At 49.7% G+C, this 22,418-nt stretch overlaps 1 protein-coding gene across 7 annotated transcripts in view; it reads right to left on the reverse strand.

Moving 5' to 3' along the window:
- The window catches only part of CLCN5 (Cl-/H+ antiporter 5), a 50,362-nt gene that overhangs the window by 3,358 nt on the left and 24,586 nt on the right, over window positions 1–22,418 (reverse strand). For 6 of the 7 annotated variants that reach the window (XM_084813427.1, XM_084813426.1, XM_084813424.1 and 3 more), the window contains 9 exons: window positions 17,677–17,828; window positions 16,868–16,967; window positions 16,462–16,652; window positions 16,124–16,246; window positions 14,867–15,073; window positions 14,335–14,415; window positions 13,023–13,565; window positions 11,873–12,059; window positions 637–1,035 (listed from right to left, as the gene is read on the reverse strand). In XM_084813427.1, the coding sequence (XP_084669553.1) occupies window positions 637–1,035; window positions 11,873–12,059; window positions 13,023–13,565; window positions 14,335–14,415; window positions 14,867–15,073; window positions 16,124–16,246; window positions 16,462–16,652; window positions 16,868–16,967; window positions 17,677–17,828 (1,983 nt within the window). Of the gene's footprint in view, window positions 1–636; window positions 1,036–11,872; window positions 12,060–13,022; window positions 13,566–14,334; window positions 14,416–14,866; window positions 15,074–16,123; window positions 16,247–16,461; window positions 16,653–16,867; window positions 16,968–17,676; window positions 17,829–21,284; window positions 21,372–22,418 lie in introns of those variants that run through there. The other variant, XM_084813431.1, reaches the window with a different exon arrangement.

Here is a 22,418-nt window from a genome sequence, read left to right on the forward strand (position 1 = left end):
CGCGGATCAGCATGGTCAGTGATGCTCTGTCTCCATAACACTGGTGCAAAGGAGACATACTGTGTCACAAACAGCACGGCACTGTGTAAAAAGCAAGATGCCTCGATATGCTGTGGTAAAAACATAAACAGAGCCCTTAAACTCGATCAGACCATAGGCCCATCTAGTTGAGCCTCCTCTTTCCCCACAATGGCCAAGCCACCAGGTCTGGGATGCCCACAAGCAGGACATGAAGGTGATGAATAGCCCTCCCCATTCTGTGCTGGGAGCTTGCAAGCAGAGGGCCCATAGCAGTACCCATCAGAAGGCTTTGTGCAGTTCATCTGTCTTCTTCCGTGGCAGGACACCCCCTCCCTGGGGTAATATTCTGGGGGAGCCAGGGCCATGGTGTGATAAAAGTTCCACCTGGAAGCACCCCCGGTCCCTAAACATGGAAGCTCCACTTAGCCATCATGACTAGTAGCCACGAGCAGACCCCCCCCCCCCCCCAATGTGTCTAGTCTTGTTAAAGATGACGGTGGGGAAACCTCACCAACCTCCAGAATGGAGGGGAAAATCCTTCCAGATCCCAACCGCCTGCAGTTCAGGTAGGAGAATGAAAAGACCGCCCCCCCCGCCCCGCATCTGCTCACTCACCAATGGAGAGGATGAGGTCTCGCCTGAGGACAAACCCAACAAGCCGCTGGGATTCCCTTGACACCACCACCGGGTAGCCACTGTAGGTGGTTTCACTGATGATGGCCTCCACATCCTCAACCACCATGGTGTCCTGTGTAAGGACCGTCAAGGCTGGGTCGTTGCGCCGCGGCCTCATAACGTCCATGGCCAGAGTCTTGTGAGAGAACTCCTCCTTGGCCTCCAGGAAAGGGTAGCCGTTCAGGCGGATGTGGGCATCATAGATGCCCTCCCGGCCAATGGCATCTGCCACCCACTTGCTGGTCATGGCGGCAGCCATCAGGGGCACAATGTATTCCAGTCCTCCGGTGAGTTCAAACATGATGACCACAAGGGAGACCGTCATGCGCGTCACTCCTCCTGCAACACACACACACGGCCATGTGCTGGTGAGCAAGAGACATGCTCCCAGGGAACATCCCACACTTCTTCACCCTCCTGTTAATCAACAAATATCCATTGCAGCCCACATGCACCCTGTGGAAATGGCCAAAATAGGGGCGGGGGGGGCAGAATGCTCAATACATCGACTTTGATGTACATTACAGAAAGATTAAGTTCCTAGTCCTTCTGACAGCAAAGGAAAGCTGGAAAACTAACAGGCCACCATTACTGAACTCGCAGGTTTGTGAGTAGGAAGCAGCCTCTGGTGGCCATCACTAACTCAATAGCTCTGTATATCAGCAGGCTGAAAAAAGTCAGCTAATAAGGTATATATATGGTCAGGGCAGTCCTGCCACTGGATCCGGCCCATGTTCAATCCAGTCCAACATCCTGTTTTTACCACAGTGTGTTTTTACCAGATGCAGCCAGGAAGCCCATAAGCAGGGCGATGAAGGCAGCAGCCTGTTCCCACTGCTGTAGGTCTAAGTATCTGGAAATGGAGGTTCCATGTAGTTATTATGGCTAATAAAGCAAATCCTCCAGGAATTTGACTTACCCCTTAAAAAAGCAAACTGTTTTGTGAAAGGCCACTCTAACAACATAATTGTCACTGTCTATACCCTTCCACCCCTTCATGGACCACTGCCTTGTTGTGGCGAAGGGGCTTGTGTAACTCAGTGAAGCCACGAGCTATGCTGTGCAGGGCCACCCAAGACGGACAGGTCATGGCGGAGAGTTCTGACAAAATGTGGTCCACTGGAGAAGGAAATGGCAACCCACTCCAGTACTCTTGCCAAGAAAACCCCATGGAACATATCACAAGGCTAAAAGATATGATGCCAGAAGATGAGCCCCTCAGGTCGGAAGGTGTCCAATATACTACTGGGGAAGAGCAGAGGGAATTTCCAAGTAGCGCCAGAAAGAGTGAAGCGGCTGGGCCAAAGCCGAAAGGACACTCAGCTGTGGATGTGTCTGGTGGTGAAAGGAAAGTCCGATGCTGTAAAGAACAATATTGTTTAGGAACCTGGAATGTAAGATCAATGAATCAAGGTAAGCTGGAGGTGGTCAAACATGAGATGGCAAGATTGAACATCGACATCTTGGGAATCAGCGAACTAAAATGGACAAGCATGGGCGAATTTAATTCAGGTGACCATCATATCTACTACTGTGGGCAAGAATTCCTTAGAGGAAATGTAGCACTCATAGTCAACAAAAGGGTGGGAAAAGCAGTACTGGGGTACAATCTCAAAAATGATAGAATGATCTCTATCTGCTGGTGTTAACATTCAAAGCCCTTAATGGCTTGGGGCCAGGTTATCTGAAGGATCGCCTCCTCCCATATGTGCCTGCCCGGACCTTAAGATCATCGGCAGCGGCCCTTCTCCATGAGCCCCTGCCAAAGGAAGGGAGGCGGGTGGCTACTAGGAGGAGGGCTTTTTCTGCTGTGGCAGCCTGGCTGTGGAATGAGCTCCCTAGTGAGGTTTGCCTGGCACCTACATTGTATTCCTTTCGGCGCCAGGTGAAGACCTTTTTATTTTCCCAGGCATTTTAGCTTTCTAAACTTTTAGCTTTGCTGTTTTAAATCTGATTTTAAACTCCTGCACTGCTGCTAGGTTTTATTGTGGTTGTATTGTTATATTGTGGTTTTAATGTTCTATATATTTTAAATTGTTTTATTGTGTGCTGTTTGGTTTTAATTTTTGTGAACCGCCCAGAGAGCTTTGGCTATTGGGCGGTATAGAAATGAAATGAATGAATGAATGAATGAATGAATAAATAAATAAATAAATAAAATCTCAGTACGAATCCAAGGCAAACCATTCAACATCACAGTAATTCAAGTCTATGCCCCAACCACTGATGCCGAAGAAGCTGAGGTTGATCGGTTCTATGAAGACCTACAACACCTTCTAGAGCTAACACCAAAAAAGGATGTCCTCTTCATCATATGGGATTGGAATGCCAAAGTAGGAAGTCAAGAAATCACCGGGATAACAGGCAAGCACGGCCTTGGTGTACAAAATGAAGCAGGACAAAGGCTAATAGAGTTTTGCCAAGAGAACACGCTGATCATAGCAAACACTCTTTTCCAACAGCACAAGAGGCGACTCTACACATGGACATCACCAGATGGTCAATATCGAAATCAGATTGATTATGTCCTTTGCAGCCAAAGATGGAGAAGCTCTATACAGTCAGTCAAAACAAGACCTGGAGCTGACTGTGGCTCAGATCATGAGCTGCTTCTTGCAAAATTTTGGCTTAAATTGAAGAACGTAGGGAAAACCACTAAACCATTCAGGTATGACCTAAATCATATCCCTTATGAATATACAGTGGAGGTGAGGAATAGATTTCAGGGATTAGACCTGATAGACAGAGTGCCTGAGGCACTATGGACGGAGGTCCATAATATTGTTCAGGAGGCAGCAACTAAATCCCTCCCAAAGAAAAAGAAATGCAAGAAAGCAAAGTGGCTGTCTGATGAGGCTTTACAAGTAGCTGAGGAAAGAAGGGAAGCGAAAAGCAAGGGAGAAAGGGGAAGATATATCCAACTGAATGCAGAGTTCCAGAGAATAGTAAGGAGAGACAAGAAGGCCTTCTTAAATGAACAATGCAAAGAAATTGAGGAAAACAAGAGAATGGGAAAGACTAGAGATCTCTTCAAGAAAATCGGAGACCTCAAGGGAACGTTTTGTGCAAAGACGGGCATGATGAAGGACAAAGAAGGCAGGGACCTAACAGAAGCAGATGAGATTAAGAAGAGGTGGCAAGAATACACAGAAGAACTATACAGGAAGGATCTTAATGTCCCTGATAGCCATGATAGTGCGGTCACTGAACTTGAGCCGGACATCCTCGAGAGTGAAGTCAAGTGGGCCTTAGGAAGCATTACTAACAGCAAAGCTAGCGGAGATGACAGTATTCCAGCTGAGCTATTTAAAATCCTAAAAGACGATGCTGTTAAAGTGCTGCACTCAATATGCCAACAAATCTGGAACACACAACAGTGGCCACAAGACTGGAAAAAGTCAGTTTACATTCCAGTTCCAAAGAAGGGCAACGCCAAAGAGTGTTCAAACTACCGCACAATTGCGCACATTTCACATGCCAGCAAGGTTATGCTCAAAATCCTACAAGCTAGGCTTCAGCAGTATGTCAACCAAGAACTACCGGGAAGTATGAGCTGGGTTCCGAAGAGGCAGACGAACTAGAGATCAAATCACCAACATTCGCTGGATCATGGAGAAAACAAGAGAATTCCAGAAAAACATCTCTTTCTGCTTCACTGACTATGCTAAAGCCTTTGATTGTGTGGATCACAACAAACTGTGGCAAATTCTGAAAGAGATGGGAGTACCAGACCACCTTACCTGTCTCCTGAGAAACCTGTACGAGGGTCAAGAAGCAGTAAGAACCAGACATGGAACAACCGATTGGTTCAAAATTGGGAAAGGAATACGATAAGGCTGTATATTGTCGCCCTGCTTATTTAACTTATATGCAGAGTACATCATGAGAAATGCCGGGTTGGATGAATCCACTCCCAGCAGCTGAGTGGGCGGGAAGCTTCAGTCTGTTTCCTGCCTCCCAGCTGAGCAGAGCAGAGCAGAGCAGAGCAGAGCAAGCTGGTCCAGCTGGTCCAGGGACTAAAGAAGCAAGCAAGCTCCCAGATAGAGAGCGACCAGAGCGAGCGCACAGGGGGAGCAAACAGGAGTTGGCCAGGGGAGTTGCAGTGGTTGAGGAGACAAAGGAGACAGCGGCTAAGAGGTAAGTGGGCTGCAGGAAGCCCAGGGGGCTGCCCTTTATCCTTCTGATTGGCTGTGAGCTCACCAGGTGCTTCTGAGAGCTCCAACTGAATTGGGGGGGGGTGGCCTGAGTATCCCCAGCAGCTGAGTGAGCGGGAGGCTTCAGTCTGTTTCCCACCTCCCAGCTGAGCAGAGCAGAGCAGGGCAGAGCAGAGCAGAGCAGAGCAAGCTGCTCCAGGGACTACAGAAGCAAGCAAGCTCCCAGAGAGCGAGTGGACAGGGGGAGCAAACAGGAGTTGGCCAGGGGAGTTCGGCGGGGGAGGTCAAGGGGGAGGCCCCTAACATTTTTTTTATTATTTTTTTTCATTTTCATTTTTTTTATTTTTTAACTAACTTTTTTCCATTTATTTGTCTTGTAACACACACTTCCACACCAGTGGGACTCTGCTTTTAACCTCTACTGAGTAGAGGAACAGGCGCAGGTTAGTCTAGAACAATCACAGAGCTAGACACAAAAAGGGAAAAGAGGCTATGGAAGGACAGGACTCTCCAGTGGTGATGACCTGCAAGGTGTGTGCAATGTTTGTTTTCTTGCCTGAGAACAACATGGCCTACACCTGCAACAAGTGCAAGTTGATCACGCTGCTGGAAAAAAAAGTAAGTGGACTGGAGCGGCGACTGTCGACCCTCCGGGGAATAAGAGAACACGAAGAGTTCTTGGACAGAATGGGGGAACTACAGCAGCAAAGGAAAGACCAGAAGCTTGAAGAGCAACAGCAAGATGAGGCAGAAGTGGGAAATGCTGAGGTGAAGAAAAATGGAGTAGAGGATACTCCTTGGAAAAGGGTGACAGTTAGGAGAAGAAGAACTAGACGCCACTCTGCACCAGTGGAAGCAGTGGAGCTGTGGAACCGATTCCAGGTACTTGTGGATGAGACTGGAGGACAGCCTGCAGAGGAAGAATCACAGCGGAACCTACATGAGAGCGAGCAAGAGGCTGAAGGTCAGTCAAACAGAGGCGATGAAACCCAGGCCTACAACAACAAGAAGAGAAGAGTGGTAGTAGTGGGAGACTCCTTGCTGCGTGGGATCGAGACCCAAGTATGTCGCGAAGACCCGTGGACTCGCCAGGTATGTTGTCTCCCGGGAGGATGGATTAGAGACGTGACTGAAAGGCTGCCTGCACTCATAAAGCCCACTGACAGGTATCCCTTTCTTCTCATCCATGTGGGAACAAATGATACTGCCAAGCGGAGCTACGAAGAAATCACGTCAGACTTTGAAGCTTTGGGAAGGAAACTCAAGAACTTTGGGACCCAGATAGTTTTCTCATCCATCCTTCCACTAGTTAGAAGAGGGATAGAAAGGGAACGAAAAATACTCCGGGTGAATGACTGACTACGAAGGTGGTGCTGACGAGAGAGATTTGGATTCTGGGACCACGGGCTATACTTCCTGGAAGATGGGCTGTTGGCAAGGGATGGGTTGCACCTCACAAAGGATGGGAAGAATGGGTTTGGCCACAGCATGAAGAACTTCATCAGGAGGGCTTTGAACTGAATCCTATGGGAAAGGGAGATGTCATGTTGGGGGTAACAATGGACGTAGGCGCATGCACTGCAACGGAGAGAACAGCTCTGATAGCGCCCAATGATAGTCTTCAGACACATGTAGGAAGAAAGCCAGACTATGAAGCACATGGTCTTCGATGTCTATATACTAATGCCCAGAGTATGGGAAACAAACAGAACGAACTTGAATTCTTAATACAGGAGGGAAATTATGACTTGATAGGTATAACTGAGACTTGGTGGGATAACTCCCATGACTGGAATACAGCAATTGAAGGATATAACTTGTTCAAAAAGAACAGGAGAAACAGAAAGGGAGGTGGGGTTGCACTGTATGTGAAAAATACATATCTCTGCACAGAAATACAGGAGGATGAGCTTGGTAGCCCCATCGAGAGCATCTGGATCAAAATAAATGGAGCAAAGAATAAAAGGAACCTGGTGGTTGGTATCTACTACCGGCCACCCAACCAAGGAGAAGACGAGGATGAAACTTTTGAAAAGCAAATAGCCAATGTTTTAAGGAAGTATGATGTAGTAGTAATGGGGGACTTCAATTTCCCCAATATTTGTTGGGAGACAAATTCTGCAAAACATGGCCCCTCCAGGAAATTCCTGACTTGTGCGGCGGATAACTTCCTCCTACAGAAAGTAGAGGAAGGAAGTAGAGGATCGGCTATCCTTGACTTGATCCTAACCAACAGAGATGACTTAATGGGTAAAGTAGCAGTTACAGGAACTCTGGGGGAAAGCAACCATGTTGCACTTGAGTTCTTGGTTCTAAGGGAAGCAAAAGCCGAGTGTAGTCAAACACATACCCTGGATTTTAGGAAAGCTGATTTTAATAAACTCAGAACAATGATCAGTAAGGTCCCATGGCAAGCGACTCTAATGAGAAATGGAGTCCAAGACAGGTGGGAGCTTTTGAAAAAGGAAATTCTCAAGGCACAATCACAAACAATTCCAACAAGAAAAAAAGGTTGAGACAACAGAAGAAGCCAATGTGGCTTCACAAAAAGCTTATAGATGACCTGAAAACAAAACAAAAAAGCATACATATAGGAAGTGGAAGGAAGGACAAGCAACAAAGGAAGAGTACAGGCAGGTAGCACAGAATTGCAGGGATGGTGTCAGGAAGGCTAAAGCTGAGAACGAGCTGAGGTTAGCGAGGGATGCTAAAAACAACAAAACGGCTTTCTTCAGCTACGTGCATAGTAAAAGGCAGAGGAAAGAAATGGTTGTTCAGCTATTAAATAAGGATGGCAAAACGATAACAGATGACAAAGAAAGGCAAAGGTGCTCAATTCCTACTTTGGCTCAGTCCTCTCCCAAAAGAGGGTCTATGACCCCCCTGGCAAAGGCGAAGTACAGGCTGAAGGGGCAGGATTGCAGCTTGAGATCGATAGGCATATGGTCAAGAAACACCTAATTACTTTGAATGACTTCAAATCTCCAGGGCCAGATGAAGTGCATCCTAGAGTAATAAAGGAACTGGCAGAAGAACTCTCAGAACCGCTGTCTATTCTCTTTGAGAAATCATGGAGGACAGGGGAAGTGCCAGATGACTGGAGGAGGGCTAATGTTGTCCCTATCTTCAAAAAGGGTAAAAAGGAGGAACCTGGGAACTACAGACCAGTCAGTCTGACATCAATCTCTGGGAAAATTCTGGAGCAGATGATAAAGCAATGCATCTGAAAGCACCTTGAAAACAATGCCGTGATTACTCGAAGCCAACACGGATTTGTCAAAAACAAGTCCTGCCAGACAAATCTGATCTCACTTTTTGATCAAGTCACCTCCCTTGTAGACCGTGGGAATGCTGTAGACATCATATACTTCAACTTCAGCAAAGCTTTCGACAAAGTGCCCCCTGATTTCCTGATGAGCAAACTAGCTCAAAGTGGGCTAGATGAAACAACGATCTGGTGGATCCACAGTTGGCTACAGAATCGGACTCAAAGAGTGCTTATCAATGGGACCGTCTCAAACTGGGGAGAGGTAACGAGTGGGGTACCGCAGGGCTCAGTCCTGGGCCCAGTGCTCTTCAACATTTGTATTAATGACTTGGAGAAGGAGGTGCAGGGAATGCAGATGACACAAACTTGGGCGGGATAGCTAATACTTTGGAAGACAGAAACAACATTCAAAGTGATCTGGATAGACTGGAGCGCTGGGCAGAAAACAACAGAATGACATTGAATAGGGATAAATGCCAAGTTCTGCACCTAGGAAAAAGAAACCAAATGCACAGTTACAAGATGGGGGATACGTGGCTCAACCACACTACGAGCGAGAAGGATCTTTGAATTGTTGTCGATCACAAGCTGAATATGAGCCAACCATGTGATGTGGCTGTAAAAAAGGCCAATGCTCTTTTGGGCTGCATTCTTAGAAGCATAGCTTCCAAATCCCGGGAAGTACTAGTTCCTCTCTACTCAGCACTGGTTAGGCCTCATCTGGAGTACTGTGTCCAGTTCTGGGCACCACACTTTAAGAAGGATGCAGACAAACTGGAGAGGGTTCAGAGGAGGGCAACAAAGATGATCAGAGGACTGGAAACAAAGCCCTATGAAGAGTGACTGAAAGAACTGGGCATGTTTAGCCTTGAGAAGAGAAGACTGAGGGGAGATATGATAGCACTCTTCAAGTACTTGAAAGGTTGTCACAGAGAAGAAGGCCAGGATCTCTTCTTGATCATCCCAGAGTGCAGGACACGGAATAATGGGCTGAAGTGACAGGAAGCCAGATTCCGGCTGAACATCAGGAGAAACTTCCTGACTGTTAGAGCAATACGACAATGGAACCAATTACCTAGGGAGGTGGTGGGCTGTCCCACACTGAAGGAATTCAAGATGAGGCTGGACAGCCATCTGTCAGGGATGCTCTGACTTGGACTCCTGCATTGAGTAGGGGGTTGGACTCGATGGCCTTGTAGGCCCCTTCCAACCCTACTATTCTATGTTTCTATGAATCACAGGTCGAAATTAAGATTGCTGGGGGAATTATCAACAACCTCAGATACGCAGACGATACCACCCTAATGGCAGAAAGCGAAGAGGATCTCAAGAGCCTCTTGTTGAGGGTGAAAGAGGAGAGTGCAAAAGCTGGTTTGAAACTCAACATTAATAAAACTAAGTTCATGCCATCTGGCCCCATCACTTCCTGGCATATAGAAGGGGAAGAAATGGAAGAGTGACAGATTTTATTTTCTTGGGCTCCAAGATCACTTCAGACGGTGACTGTAGCCATGAAATTAAAAGACACTTGCTCCTTGGGAGGAAAGCTATGGCAAACCTAGACAGCATAGTAAGAAGCAGAGACATCACCTTGCCAACAAAGGTCCATATAATCAAAGCTATGGTTTTCCCAGTAGTAATGTATGGCTGTGTGGACTGCAAGGAAGGCTGAGTGCCGAAGAATTGATGCTTTCGAACTGTGGTGCTGGAGAAGACTCTTACGAGTCCCCTGGACTGCAAGGAGGTCAAATCAGTCCATCCTAAAGGAAATCAACCCTGACTGCTCATTGGAAGGACAGATACTGAAGCTCAAATATTTTGGCCACCTAATGCGAAGAGAAAACTCACTGGAAAAGACCCTGATGCTGGGAAAGATTGAAGGCAAAAGGAGAAGGGGACGGCAGAGGATGAGATGGCTAGATAGCATCACCGATGCAATGAATATGGACTTGAGCACGCTCCGGGAGAGAGCGCAGGACAGGAAGGCCTGGCGTGCTATGGTCCATGGGGCCACGAAGAGTCGGACACGACTGAACAACAACAACAAATACCCTTCCTGGTTTTCATTTCTCTTTGACCTCGTTGTTCACAATCATTCCCCCAATGTGTACACATGCTTGCAGCAACTCAGGATAACACTTCATGTCGTCCACAAAAGGTTAAGCCATAACACACGTTGTTATTCTTTAAGGTGCCACAAGGCTCTTTGTTGTTTTTGCAACACTACTGACTTAACACTGTATCCTGTGGCAGGATATAAATTTGCTATGTCACATAATATAAAATTCTTTAAAACTGACTTGATTAAAAGCTGCTCACCTGATCGACAGGGTGCCAACAGCAGCGCGCTGGAAATCCAAATCAACCTGTTAAAATGGCTCCAGTGCCCAACATTCATCTCATCTGAGGTCTAAATAAATATGGTTGGGATTATTATGACTAGCTGCTTAAAGAAAGTTACTTTTTAATAGGCGCCTTTAAAGAAGGCCCTGCTTCTGAAGAGAAGTGGGTAGAACCTGACTGTGGTAAACCAAAACAAAACTTATCTCCTCCACTGAGTTCTGTGCCAGGCTGCTATGTGGAGTTTAAGATCAGATAAAAATACCAGTGTCAAGGCTATTGCTTCGTGTTCAAATGCCAATTAAAGATGGCTCCCAAAACGCCTTACAAAAGTTTCAGAACAATCATTTGGTTTCAACACGGAATCAGTACTTCAAAAATATATCTTCTTAAAAATCTCAATTACAATTCTGCTCCCCCTGCAACTAAATGAGCAGAAACAAAGATGCATGTTTCATTTTGTGGAGTGACAGGCATGGTCGAAATAATAAATTATGGTGAGCGAGGATGAGGAGAAAGGACAAGGAGCCACTTCCTCACAGCTCTCTGCTATAGCTAGGTAGATCTGCCGCGTTTTAAGGGCTTGCTCCAGCTGAGGAGTCCAGCTAGGGGTGTCAGAGAATTTCGCCACGAATCTCGGGGAGGCCAAAGGCCAGTGCATTCGGCCCCCCGAAATCGGTGGCGAAACGGTCTGCCACCCCCTCCCCCGGGACGGGACTTACCTTGTGCGAATCTCCCTGGCGGCGGCAGCTCCGGCAGCGGTTTGGCGGTGGTGGCTGCGGCGGCCGGTCTTCCGACCAGCTGCCGCCGCTGCCATTTCCAGTAAAAAAAATACCCCCCCCCCAAAAAAACGTGATAGGCTACGTAAAGATTTACGTAGCCTATCACGGCTAGATTTTTAAAAAATACCGTGATAGGCTACGTAAATGTTTACGTAGCCTATCACGGCTGAGTAAAAAAACCCCCAAAAAACCGCGCGTACGCAAATGGCGGCGCACATGGGCGCCGCCATTTGTGTACTCGCGGTTGTTGTTGTTGTTTTTTTTACTCAGCCGTGATAGGCTACGTAAACATTTACGTAGCCTATCACGGCTGACTGCAGGGACGCAAATGGCGGCGGCTATGGCCGCCACCATTTGCATTCCCAGCCAGCCAGGATTCGTGGCGGGAGGGACGGGGCGCCTACCCCCCGGCAAGAATTTCGGGGGGGGGGGAGGGACGGGGCGCCTCCCCCCCCACCGAGAATCAAATTTCGGTTCAGGTAAGTGACTTTCGTACATCCCTAAGGCCAGCTGCTCCAGCATTCAAACTCGTGGTTTTTAGCAGAGGATGCTGGGCCCACCTGAACAGGGCCAAAGCACCAGTCCCAGGGCTGGGCTCTTATGCCTGTGACACGAACCCCCCTGCCACTCACCTAGGCAGGCGGCAGCCCCCACCATGGCGTAGAGGCCGGGAGTGATGCAGTCGGCCCCTGGGCTGCACCATCCTCTGAACATGGCCCAGTCGTGGTGGTAGTAAGCCAGCTGCTCCATCCCTACCCCCAACAGCCGGCCTGCAATGGCTCCAACAGCCATGCTGGGGATGAAGAGACCCGATGGCACCTGCAAGAGAAACAATCTCAGCACTGCCTGCACAGGGAGCTAGGGTTCTTGTGCCCACAGGCAGCAGCAAATGGCAAGATCTACAGGAAACAAGCTTTGAATGTGCTGTGCAGAATGGGCAGAAGCAGCAGCCCCACGACTCTGGGGAAAGGCAGACTCTAAACCCGAGCACACAACGCTGCACAACCAGCACTGCAGAGGGAAACTCAGCCATCCCCCCGCCAAACCCTTTTTGGGATTATGTGGAAGAGGATGTTCACTTTTGCATAAGAAATCGCATCAATCCCACACGTTGATAGGTCATGTTGCGGAAACATACAGGTGTGTAGGCTCTGCCTGTGGGACCCACACGGCTTCCTATAAACAAGAGGCTTCTGAGTAGGAAAGCCCTGGATCATCTTGGCTCTCTCCATTTTCATTCTCTTGCTCCCATGGATCTACTTGATCTCTCTGTCTCTGCTCCAATACCCTCGTCTCACACTGCTGGAACACCTGCTGTCCCAACATCCACCTGTATCCTTCGTTCAGTACATGTGTTTATTGCATTTCAACTCCATCCTTCTTCCAAGGACCCCAGGCAACATGCATCGCTCTGCCCTCCCCAGTTTATTCTCACATCAACTTTGTGAGACGGGCCCGCTGCTCCTGCCAATGGAAGATCATTCAAGGAGCTTCATGGCTAAGTAGGGAGACAAAGTGAGGTCTCCCCACTTCTAGTGCAAGACTAACTACTACACCACACTGGCTCTCTTAAAATGCCAGATAAAAGCTCCCCGCTTCCAACTGATCTGGAGTCTTCTGCATTTCCCACCACTTCCCTTCCGTGCCTCGTCTTATCCAGACTGTATGCCTGAGGATGAAGCCTGTGGAATTTAAAGACACATTCTGTACAGCACCTCGTTTGGACGGATGCTCTATGGTATGTTATTGTTCCGCCTAACGTCTCATGCATTGCTTACTCACCTTCATGCCAAATGTGAATATAGTGATGAAGGCTTTCAGGAGGAGGGCCAGCGCCAGTTGCCACATGGCTGTGTGGACCCCCTTGCCTGCTGCCCTGTCAGGAAGGTCGTCGCCCTTGGTGCTCTTGGAGTTGTTGAGGTAGTCACAGAGCTTGGAGGAGTCCAGAAGGCTACAGTCATTGAACAGCTCCGAGATCAGCTCACTGGTGCTCATGCGGGTGTACTCATTGGGGAAGGCCAAGATGGCCGTGATGGCCGTGACCACGATCACCTCCACCACAGGGTACCTGCCCAGCTTGGTGGTTTTGCGCCTCCGGCACCAGGCTATGTTACTGCGGATGAAGAAGGCCCCCCAAAGGCCCCCAAAGATGCCCAAAAGAATAAAAGGCACCAGCTCCAGCAGGTGCCATGGGGTGTGAAACTCCACATAGAAGAGGACAAGGCGGCTGTTCCCGAAGGGGTTGATGGAGCGCAGGGTGAACGCAGCCACCAGGGCAGCAAAAAAGGAGCGCCACAGCGTCTTGAGGGGGAAATAGTAGCTGACCTGTGCAGGGGCAGAACAAGAGATGCAGGCTCAGGCTTGTGTTCCAGGGCCTCATACCAGAGACTCTGTTTGCTTTGTTTCATGAGTTCTAAAACCACAACTGACTCCTTCACTCACTCTGAAGCCAGGAAGGGCTAGAAACTGGCTTTATCGCTGTAAAGGCAAGCTCTTCCTTAGATTATGCTTTTGCATGGAACAACAGCCAGATTGCAGAATATTGTTCATTACTAGTAGCGGCAGTATGTTTACATGTCAATTTTTCCTGATTATGCTCAGAGCAGCTCACAGAAAGAGTAAAAGCAAACCAATATGCACAGCTGTGCACACTGGCTCCAATCCAGCGCAGTGTAGGAAGCTGCCTTACTCCAAGTCAGGCCCTGGATCCATCTAGCCTAGTATTGTCAACACAGAGTGGCAGCAGTGGCTCTCCAGGGCTTCAGGCAGGATTGTTCCCCAGCCCTACCTGGAGATGCTGCCAGGGATGGAACCTGGGACCTTCTGCATGTAAAGCAGGGGCTCTGCCAATGAGCTGCAGCCCCCGCTCCCCACCTTGCATTCCAGGATGCAGGCAGAACTCAGGCAAGCGCAGTCCTTCCCGCAGATCTCTAATGTCAAAGGCAGCTCTGTATTTGCAACATGCAGAGCCGCTCCAGGAACCAACGTCGGCGTGGAAGGCAAGAAGCAAGAGAGCCTCTCCCTGGCTCAGGGGGCCCACGCCTCTGAAAAGGCTGAGCACGCAGGCCAAGAGCAAGTCCCAAGGTTGCATTACCTCTTCTAGACTGAACAGGACACCTCCGATGGGGGCACCAAAAGCCACCGACACACCAGCAGCCGCAGCAGCTGACAAGACCTAACAGGGGGAGGGAGAACAGATCAATCGCATGCTCTTATGCCAAAGAGTTCAGTGCGGCTACTCTCGACATCTCAGCTCTCCAACAGAAAGAACACATCCTGGTCTTGAGTGGTTCAATGCAGCTTCCCTTTAGGCATTGCATAGCTGTATCAATTTTGTGACAGAAGCTGGAGCAAAGATGCCAGAGGAGGGAAGCGGAGTCCATCAGTCCCAGCAGGGCAGCTCAGCCTGACCCAGAACCCCCCCACTCCCCGCTCTGGGGACTGTGCAGAGTCAGCCACGAGGCCAGCCCCCCAAAACAAACACAGTCACCACTTCACAATGCAGTAAACTGCTGCATCCAAGGGAGCGTGGGGGCGGCAACGGCTTCATCGCTTCCAAGAAATGCATGCCTGGGCTGGGTCCAATACACGAACCTCCCGGCAGGACGTGGGAGCCCCGTTCTTACCTCTCGGCGCTTGGCCTCGTTCTTCCTATACTTGGTGAAGAGGTGGCAAAGGATGTTTCCGCAGCAGCAGGCAACATGCACCAGAGGCCCCTCTTTCCCCAAGCTCAGGCCTGACGAGACGGCCAACACCAGGGTGATGGTCTTGATGAGCAGCGTCCACTTGCCCAGGTAGCCCCGGATGATGAAGCCGCTCAGGATGGTTTTGATCTGAAAGCCAAACCCAAGAGGACTGCAGCAGCCGCAGCCGCACAACAGAGGCTGTGGACTTTACTCTGCCGCAGAGCCACCTTGATACCTCAGGGCAGGAAACACGGCGAGGAAGGTTACCCCCATGTTCAGTATGGGCAGGCTGATGTCAGGACCGTGAACTCAGGACCTGAGATGTGGAAGATATTCTTCCAGACGTTCCACAGAGCTTCCGCCAGTTATATTCTTACTGCATTTTAAACTTCTGTTCTCACAGAGAGAAGGGTTAAAATACAGAGGCAGTAGGAATATAAACCCCTACTTGGGGAGACACCGTAGAAGGTCCCAGGTTCAATTCCCCCTGGCATCTGCAGTTAAAAGGTTCAGATTGTTGGGGATGGGAAAGGAGACTCCAGAGGGCCAACTGCCAGTCAGAGTAGCCAATACTAGGCTAGATGGACAAATAAATAGCCAGCCATCAGTCCATTTATCCCGTATTGCCTACACTGACCAAGTCTCCAGGGTTTCAGGCAGGGTTTTTTCCAGCCCTACCTGAAGATGCGGGGGGAAGGGGGTGTTAAACCTGGGACCTTCTGCATACAAAGCAGGGGCTCTACCCTTGAGCTATGGCTCCTCCTTTATAGGAAGCCTACCGTAGCTCAGTGGGTAGAGCATGCAGAAAGTCCCAGGTTCAATCCCTGATATCTCCGGTTAAAAGGAATAGATAATCAGAGATGGGAAAGCAGACTTTGCTCTGCTTGAGACCATGTTGGGCTAAGTGCGTCCTGGTAACAAGCAGCTCCCTATGTTCCCTATTTCTGAATTGGGGTTTTAGCAGAGTAGCCCTGCTCTCTCTGCCCCATTCTGTCCATCATGCAGCAAACAACTCTTGAGTCCAGCACAGGAAGTCACCTAAAGAAGACTTCAGGCAGGGGCATGGGGAGGCAGGCTCATCCTCCTGAACTCATCTGTCAGGAGAACCAGCACTGCTTTGCTTTTGGCTCAAACAAACACAGTTCGAGGGAGAGAGAGGGGGCAGGCTTGCCGGTGGAAACCAGCCGCCGGACTTACCTCTGGGATCCCTGAGCCACAAGCATATGGCGCAAAGCCCCTGACCAGCAACACAGCGAGGAGAGAGAACAGCAGTGCCCAGAGGACATAGATGACGTAGCTGAGGATGTAAGCAAGCGCCCCCTAGAAAGGAGAGACAGGAGGACACCCCATCAGGCTGCTAAGGCATCAGATGCTTCTCAGTGAGTCAAAGGTTGTACGATCACTGCCTCTGTACACACATTCATTTTTCCCGCCCAGCTCTGGTCGAACAAGGTAAATTCAGAGGTGTGCATTAAGATATACAAAGTCCGCCCCTGCCCCAACACTTGGAACCGCGTTCTGCTCTGGCTACCCACCCCTTCTTCCTTGCCGATCAGGAGCTGGGCCCAGGTCCTCCATTCTGGGCATTTGTCCCTGTCCTGGAAGGTTGTTTCAGGAGAGTTCCAGCAGCAGTGCTCGTGGTTATACCAGAAGCCATTCAGGCACACCCCTTCCTTCAGGTCTGTCATCCAGTGGGCAGAGATGTCGATCAGGCCAGCTAACGCCCCTGCATTTGGAAGCCAGGAGTTTAGTAACACAGGAGGGGGTGGCACGACCGAGCCGTCGATCAGGGAGTGAACTGCCCCGGCCCTCCCAGCACCACTTCCACTGACATGGGGCGTTTGGGGTGATGAAAGTAAAGATCCCCTGCATCTGCTTTTCATTTCAAGCCCTGGGAGTGGGAGGAACGGAGACTAGGAGGCCACGGCTCTGCCCTCTCACCTGCCAACAGCCCAATAAGCAACATCAGCAGCCATCCTGAGAAAGCATCGCTGACACTGTGGATTAGGGCCCATGTGGACTCTTTGCTTTTATTGGTTATCTGGAGAAAAAGCATTTGAGAGGCAGAAGTTAAGTATCTTCATCAGCACTCCTGGGCAGGAGGACTACACAGAGCAGTCAGTGTCCTCCAGATGGGTTGGACCGCAATTCCCATCATTCCCAGCTGGGCGAATATGCACAAAAGTACGATCGGAGAAAGATCTCCTTTTGAAAGGAAGGGTGAGGATGAAAGCACGAGAGTGCAACAGGTACCGCACTTGCGAGGCTCCCACTCACAGCTTTCTGCAGTACAGCATCAAAATAAAAACAGGGACTGGTGGAAAGGGCTTCCTCCCTCCCGCCCCCCCCCCCCAAAGAACACAATCTGCTGCTGTTTCCAACAGTGCAATGCTACATTCTTCTCATGGGGCAGACTTTGCAGCCAGATGCATGCCCAGTCTCTCAAAAATGTATTGTGAGTGTCAAAGGCCTTTACATATTTTCTCAACTCCGGTTCCTAATTACTTGCTGCTGGCCCCCGGGGCTTTGAAATATCACCCCTGGCCCTGCTTCCAAGCGTGAAGACACCGATAGGCACCAGCTGAGATCTCGAAGTCTGCACTGAGCTGCCGACAAATCCTCATCCCCCTGTGCTACAAATGCTCCTGTCCTCATGGTGCCAGAAGGAGACCTTCAGAGACATGACAGCGGAGGCAGCAACTCCTTTTTCCCAGCTGCAACAAATCAAGCCCCCAGGAGTTCCGACTGACCTCTCTGTGCCTGTCCCGGTCACGAGACTTCTCGCGCACCCAATCTATCGTATTGAAGTCTTCATACGTCCCCACGCCAGGGACCGGCTCTTCCAGGAAATCCATCATCTTGCTTGCACCATTCATCCCACCTCCATTGTATGAGGAGAAACCTGCAGAGCGGACAAAGAACAAGGTAGGCTCTTGACTGAGGATAGTACAGCTTTCACAGGCTCTAAGGGAAGGAAGGGAAGCGGCAAGCATAAGATTTGCTTGGTTGAGTGAAACCGAGGGTCCATTTGGAACCCCACCTCCAGCCAGATGCCCTGGGAAGCAGAGCATGACAGAGCTGTGGATCATCCCCACCATCTGGTAACCAGAGGCAGACTGCTTCTGTAAACGGAGGTTCCATTTCAAACCCTCCCATCAGTATCTGATTCCATCTGCCTACAGCAGAGGGAGGGAGGGTACAGCAGGGCCCACCCATCGGCTTTCCTGAAAGACCAGCTCCATTGGACGCCTCCCTACATCACCTGTCGTCTGGCAGCAGCCATTAAATCAGGCTGCAGCTGAGGGAGAGAAGGGAAGCAGGGGTACTCCAGCGGCCCTGCCAAAAGACCAGCTACTCTCCCTCTCAACTGGTTCCGCTCCGGCTGCTTACAATGTAACTTTATTGTTCTCCGGCTGCTTTACAATGTAACTCCAGCTGCTTACAATGTAACAGTGTAACTTTAAGAACTGGTGAGTGCATTTCCTTGTTTTCCTCTTCCCACCTCATCCCTTTTATTTTTGGTGTTGCGTTTTTTAAATTGTAAGCCTGCAGACAGGGACTTTCTTGTTTGTTATTGATCGTATGAGAGCTGCTCTGGGAGCCTTTTTGGCTGAAGAGCAGGGCAAAAGACTTCAACACACACACCTACATACTTTGGCAGGCCCATCCTCTATGAGATACCCAAGAGGCTGGTGGCGAGGGATTTCTCCCTCCAAGTACTGGTCTTCCCCTGCCTATGGAAACTGGCACCTGCTGGGATTCCCTAAGCCATGGCAGTTTGCGCTGCAGTCTCATTAACTGGTTGGCTGCTGATGATTGAGTGAATGAGGCCCTGAGGACACAGTGAGTATAAAACATGAATTTATTTGCAAAGGCATGACCTGCTTTTCTTTATAAAATGAACTCAAAATGGCCTACAAAAAAGTTGAAAATATACACACAGTAAACACAGTCCAAACTACAAAAGTCAATTTCATATAACAAAACAAAGGGCAGGAAAATAATTCAACATAAAAACCAAGGAAACAAAACTTATAACCCAGACTAAAAAGCCTGGCACAAAAAAAAAAAAGGTTTTAGCAGCTCACCTGAAGTTTGTGGGGTGAATGTTTGCTTTATTGTTTGCTTTATTATTTGTTAATTGCATAATAAAGTTATTTTGTGAACTGTCCTGAAAACATTCACACTGATACAAGTATTTTAAATCAACAAAAAGGTGTAGGTACAGGCAAGGCTCGAGTTTAAAACGCTTCAGAAACAAAGCCAAAGGGGGAAAAGCAGGTCCTGAAGAAGCAGTCGGCCTTTCTGTTAAAGATCGTCATGGCGAGACTGCAGATTTAGTTATACGTTCTCCATGTCTGGCCCAATTCTGTTGCAGCACAGACACCGATGCACGTGTGCTGCAGGAACTGCATGGGCACCTTATTCATGTTTTATCCATTTTAAAACCTCTCTGGGACAAGGAGGTGAGACTGAAATGCTATCCTCTCCTTCCGAAAACGACACCGTCTCCTCCCAGATGAAGCAATAAAGTGCAGAAAGCTACATAGAACTAAAAAACACCCCCACATAGTAGAAGGTGGGGTGCTGTGCATAAGGACAGCCCCACAGGGTCTGACCAAAGGCCTATCTAATCCAGCATTCTGTTCCCGTAAGGCAGGGGAGGGCAACCTGGAATCCTAGGGCCACCTCAGACTAATTCCTAACACCCCCCCCAACCTAATTCCAAAAGCCCTCTACATGCAAGCAGTTCAGACCTCTGGCAAGGCTAATCTGTCCCTTCCCTGGCTGCCTGCTGGGTGAGAAGGAATGGGGGGAGAGAGAACAGAAAACAGCAGAACAGAGAGAGAGATGGCAGAAAGAGAGAATAGTGGCAAACCCATTTTTGGCTCAGGCCCTGCATGTTGCTGGCTTCACCCCTGCTCACCAACAACATGCGCCTCCCAAGAGCTTACTCACAAGGGAATGTGGCCCTCAGCAGAAAGAGGCTGCCCACCCCAGCTGGAGTGGGATCCCCAACACAGAATTTGCCTTTTTCACAGCAGCTGCACACTGGGTTGATATTTTCATCAAGCTATCCACCATGACCTCCCCTTGCCTTTCCTGGTCAGTCACTGCCAGCTCAGACCCCATTGGTGTAAATGTGAAGTTAGGATTTGTTGCCCAAATGTGCATCACTTTACACTTGCATACACTTGCAATCGCATTTCCCATTTTGATGCCCATTGTCCCATGTCGGAGAGATCCTTTTGGAGCTCTTTGCTATCTCGCTTTGTTTTGGCCACCCTGAATAACTGGCCAGCAGAATGCCTCCTGCTCACTGAAACTTCATTAAATAACTGGAGAGATGTGCCTGAATCCAAGCAGAGCCCCCAGAGGGGCACGTGGCGGCAGCAGCCAGAGCACCCAATGCAGGCGAGCTAACAGACCTGGGAAAGGCGTTCCACTCGTCTCCACCTTGAGGTCACTAGGCCAGGGAAGCCTGGGGACCTGCTTCTCCATATGCGTTGTGAAGCACCGCTCCCCTGACTGCAGCTCTCTTGCTGCTGCAGCAAGCAGAAACGATCCAGAAATGCTCTCCTTGAGACCACAGAAACGAATGCGAAGTCCAGAGAGAGCAAAGTCATTTTCACAAGAAGGTGACGGGGCCAAGTTAATCTTTAAGCGACTCCACGCTGAGGAGAAGTCGGCCAATGGGCAAGATGGCTGCTGGATCTAAAAAATTCCTAGCACTGCTTTCCCCGCTGTAGCAAAAACGGAGATGTGTTAAGGACAGCTGTGACGGCATGGGAGGGCAGAGGAATCAGGATGCGCCAGTTCTCTGGTTCCAAATTGCAATGGCCCCATCCCAGAAATGGCCTCTCATCACCTCTCTCCCCCTGCCACCCCAAACCCAGACCTTCCTTTTGTTCACAGTCTCTGTGGCTCGGAGCCTTGACAGCACACCGCTTGGCCAGCGTTGCCAGCAAAAGCCAACTGTTTAAAGCAGCACATTCACCTCCCCAATCCCAGCGACCTTCCCAGCAGACAACAACCCTGGAAGCAACGTCTCTTCAGTGCTACTCCCGTGTCATGTGACCTGCCCGTGAGCAGTTTGGAGATTTGGAGACCGGCAGAGAGAGAGACAGAGGGGCTGGTTTCCCTGAAGGAGTCCCACTACTTTACAGCGAGTTGCATGATGTCATCAGAGGCTCCACCTGTTTTCTCCTCCCACAGGCAAGCGCCCAGCAATTCCCCTCTTCCCATAGCAGGATGGTGCTCTTTCGGACAGCAGCCTCCTCCATCCCTGGCACTGCCAAGCACAGCTGCCCCTGTGGCTGACCCAGCAGGCTGGGGTCCTCCGAGGCAGCTGCCTCACCTTCCTCTCAACTTGGAGACAAGCCTGAGGAGTCTGCCTGGGACCAGGTAGAGGGAGCTGCGGCAGCCTGCCTGCGGACGTTTCCTCCCCTAGCGCCGTTTCCCCGCCAGGCTGCACCGCAGGGGCCGGAGTCAGTGCCGGAGAGTGTGCTGCCACCCAGCAGCAGTCCATGAGTCCAGCTGATCATAAGGTGCCCTCTTGTGGAAGAGGGAAGGTCCCAGCTAAGGGAAGGAGAAAAAGCACCTTCCATTAGCAAAAACAAAAAGCACAACAGGTGAGGGGGAAAAGAACAGGAGCTGGCAGGCAGGCAGGCAGGGAGCTGCTGAGGCTCCAGGCCTTTTCCAAACAGCATTCTTAATGGTGGAAGCAAGCTTCCCAGTTCCACAGAACTTTTCTTTGGGTGCTTGTGTTCGGGGCAAATGTTAGGACCAGGTCCTGGAGCGCCAGAGGTGAAGCGATGCTTTGCAGCTGTGTTACAAGTATTTCATGTGGGCCTCTTGCCCTACACTATGCTGAAATGTATTGTTCTTCTTGTGGGGAGAGCAGCTTAGCAGCAGCCTGGGCACTCTGTCTGGTATTTGTTAATGTTGCTGTGAATGCTTAGGAACACAAGAAGCTGCCCTGGACCAAGTCTGACCACTGGGCGGTCTAGTGTTGTCTACGCTGACTGGCAGCAGCTCTCTGGACCTTCAGGCTGGAGTCTCTCCCAACCCTTCATGGAACATTAGAAGAGCCCTGATGTGCGACCAGACTCAGGGCTCATCTCGTCCAGCATTCTGTTCACACAGTGGCCAACCAGCTGCCCTCAGGAAACCCACAGGTAGGACATGACTGCAACAGGACTCTCCCACCCATGTTCCCCAGCAACTGGTGGATACAGGCATGCTGCCTCTGATACTAGAGGAGGCATATAGCCATCAGGAGTAGTAGCCTTATCCATTGATAGCCTTATTCAAGATTTGTCCAACCCCCTTTTAAAGCCATCCAAATTGGTGGCCATCACTACATCTTGTGGAAGTGAATTCCCTAGTTTAATCCTGCACTGTGCGAAGAAGTCCTTCCTTTTATCTGTCCTGAATCTCCCACCATTTACCTTCATTGGAGGACCCCACTGGGTTCTAGTATTATGAGAGA

The sequence above is a fragment of the Heloderma suspectum genome, chromosome 9, assembly GCF_057233095.1.
Source record: "Heloderma suspectum isolate Gila_16-S chromosome 9, 16-S_ref, whole genome shotgun sequence".
NCBI classification, from domain to species: Eukaryota; Metazoa; Chordata; class Lepidosauria; order Squamata; family Helodermatidae; genus Heloderma; species Heloderma suspectum.